The 3,206-nt window shown below is 42.3% G+C and overlaps 1 protein-coding gene across 1 annotated transcript in view; it reads left to right on the top strand.

Moving 5' to 3' along the window:
• Window positions 1–2,058: 2,058 nt before the first annotated feature.
• Window positions 2,059–3,206, top strand: part of LOC107664610 (adenylate cyclase type 2-like) — a 147,939-nt gene continuing 146,791 nt past the window's right edge. The window contains exon 1 of the mRNA XM_016455228.1: window positions 2,059–2,468. Coding sequence (XP_016310714.1) covers window positions 2,082–2,468 — 387 coding nt within the window. The 5' untranslated portion in view covers window positions 2,059–2,081. The remainder of the gene's footprint in view (window positions 2,469–3,206) is intronic.

Genomic DNA, 3,206 nt, shown 5'->3' with positions numbered 1-3,206 from the left:
TACCCAGTGTTGTTCAGGAGGCAGACACACTCACACTGTCAGTTTAAATCTAGATTAAAGACCCATCTCTTTAACCTGGCATACACATAATACATTATTGCATTTCTATAATTCAAATCTGTTAAAGGTTTGTTAGGTTGTATTAATTAGGTCAACCTGAACCTGGAACATTTCCCATAACACTCGATGTACTTGCTGCATCATAAGAAGAATGGCATCTACGCTAATATTTGTGTTTCATTCCTATTCCATAGCCATATGGATCCAGTCTGTATCCAAATCAGATGGTCACCGTAGCCACCCAGATTTAGTCCATAACCAGACCAGATGGTGGATCAGCACCTAGAGACGACCTCTACAGCCCTGAATGTCAGTGGAGACCATGTCAGCTACAGTAGATGCACCCTAGAGACAGATCCCCTGCGAAGAACCTGTCACCTCGACCACCATCGGCACAAGACCACGGGAACCAAACAAGTCCTCTGCACAATCTGACCTGTGTTGCAGCCTGGAATTAAACCACGCCATGCTGGTTTCGTCTGGCCAGAGGAGAACTGGCCCCTGACTGAGCCTGGTTTTTCCCAAGGTTTTTTCTCCATTTCTATCACCGATGGAGTATTGGCTTGCTTAGTTGGGGATGCTTGACTGATTGCACAGACACTATTGGAAGAGAGCTGAACTGGATGATGACATAACTGAATCATCAATCATTAGCTGGAAAAATGACTCTTTGTTAATTGTCCTCTTGCATTATTGACAAACTATTTTCCTCTTTGACACTGTAAAGCTGCTTTGACACAATCAGTATTGTCAAGTCAAGTCAAGTCACCTTTATTTATATAGCGCTTTTAACAATACAGATTGTGTCAAAGCAACTGTACAGCATTAATTAGGAAAATAGTGTGTCAATAATGCAAAATGACAATAGTAAACACTCAAATTTCAGTTAAAGGCAGTTCATCATTGAATTCAGTGATGTCATCATCCAGCTCAGTTCAGTTTAAATAGTATCTGTGCAATCAAGTAGACGATATCGCTGGAAATTAAGTGTCCCCAACTAAGCAAGCCAGAGGCGACAGCGTCAAGGAACCAAAACTCCATCGGTGACAGAATGGAGAAAAAAACCTTGGGAGAAACCATGCTCAGTCAGGGGGCCAGTTCTCCTCTGGCCAGGTTCAATTCCAGGCTGCAGCAAAGTCACATTGTGCAAAGGACTCAACTGGTTCCTGTGGTCTATTGTATAAAGTGCTAAACAAATAAAGGTGACTTATCATCCTAATAGACCAACTTGCTCTTAGGATTGTCTTATTTCATGCACATCTACTGTGTGCATGGCTACATGCTTTATAATGCTGTACTGTCTGTGTTGTTTACAAACGTGTACATATTTCCTGCCTACAAATCCAAGAAGTACTGCTCTTTTCCTTCTTCATCTCAAAATGAATCCTGCACCACAATGAATTTAATTAGGTTACATGGGAATGCAAATATTCTAAATGTCATTGTGCTTTTGTTCAATTAAAAAAAAAAAAAAAAGGTATCTTTAGACATATTGTGCCAGGTGTGACATCACTGACACCATTTGTGTGCTGCGTGACCATGACAAACACAAAAAAAATGTGATTGGAAAGTTCCAGAACAAAGGAAAGACAGACTACTTTTATGATACTGTTATGGTGCGTTTTTGAGCTTGGTGGCATAAACTAACCATTTCCTTGTATGGAAAATGGAGGCTTCTACCTTAGAACTCATTTTGTGTTTCACAAAAGAAAGAAAATTATGCAGGGCTGAACATTTTGAGGATCAGTAAATGATGACAATTTTTTTGATGTACCAACAAACCCTGGCACATCATCTTGACAGGAAACTCTTTCAACCCCTCCATCCCTTTCTGTCTGGCCTTTATCTCTGTCTTTCTCACTCACATTTACTTTCTCCCTCGCTCCTTGCGTCAATACAGACCCTCCCTCTCCCCCTATTCTCTCTCTCTTTCTCTCCCTCATACATACATACTCACACACACACACTGCTTCCTTTCACTCTCACTCTGACAGTCTTCAGTTCAACATGTTGCCTGAGCGATGCTGCGCACCACAGTGGAAGACATCCTGCCGGTTTACCGGCCACGCACCACAGCCCGAGCATCAGTGCTCCATTTGAAGGACCTGTGTGAACAGGAGCACGACCCTCACAAACCCCAGCCACCTCCCAACAGAGAGGAACACAACGCGAGCTCCATGTGGAGGGAGGCCATGCGTAAGAGGAGCTACTTGCTGGAGAGGGGCTCCCGGACAGGAGGAGATGTAATAGGAGGAGGAGGTGTGCGTGGCCGAAGACAGAGGTCCCTAGACTGGCTGTATGATTCCTACTATCGTATGAGCCAGCAGCACCCACTCATTGTTTTTCTGCTCCTCATTGTGATGGGTGCCTGTCTGGCTCTGTTGGCTGTTTTCTTCGCCTCTGGGCTGGTGAGTGTTTGGAAACTGGGGGAAGGTAACTGGGGAAAAAGCAGAAAGGGAGTGGTTGGGTTGGTTGAAGGAGAAGGCACTGTTGCTACTGTACTGAGCAAGTTACACAGTCAAATGTAAAACTTATATTGCACTTATTTCTTTAAGGGTTTCTAAAACAGTTAACAAACCCTCTACAAGGCCACACCTGTATTTTTTTCATGCACTATATGTATCAGAAAATGAACTTCATGTGCCCAAAAACGACACACTTTAGAGGAAGTTCCAGCCAGTCAGCTCTGTTTGTGCTGATTGCAGCAACCATATGTCTCTGTTTACCTAATGCAGTATATAATCACTCTCTTCAAAGCATAATTTCTGTGATTCATGTAAAAGTGATGAAGAAGCAGCAGGGAATAATCAATGCATGGAAGGAAAGGGAATACATTTGGAAAATGAACAGACATAGTCATTGGTAATTAAGCATAACAGATTAAGTACAGTCATGGCCAAAAGTTTTGGCAGTGACATACATTTTATGTTTTGCAAAGTTTGCTGCTTCAGTATTTGTAGATTATTTTTCCACATGTTTCTACGGTGTACTGAAAAACAATGATAAGCATATCATAAGTTTTAAAGGCTTTTATTGGCCAAAAAGTATAATGAGTCAGCATTTACAGTGTTGACCCTTGTTCTTCATAACCTCTGCAATTCACTCTGGCATGCTGGATATTAGCTTCTGGGCCAAATCCTGACTGA

This window comes from Sinocyclocheilus anshuiensis, unplaced genomic scaffold (genome assembly GCF_001515605.1).
Source record: "Sinocyclocheilus anshuiensis isolate Anshui unplaced genomic scaffold, SAMN03320099.WGS_v1.1 scaffold621, whole genome shotgun sequence".
Taxonomy (NCBI): domain Eukaryota; kingdom Metazoa; phylum Chordata; class Actinopteri; order Cypriniformes; family Cyprinidae; genus Sinocyclocheilus; species Sinocyclocheilus anshuiensis.
This window is presented reverse-complemented; position numbering and strand designations above follow the sequence as displayed.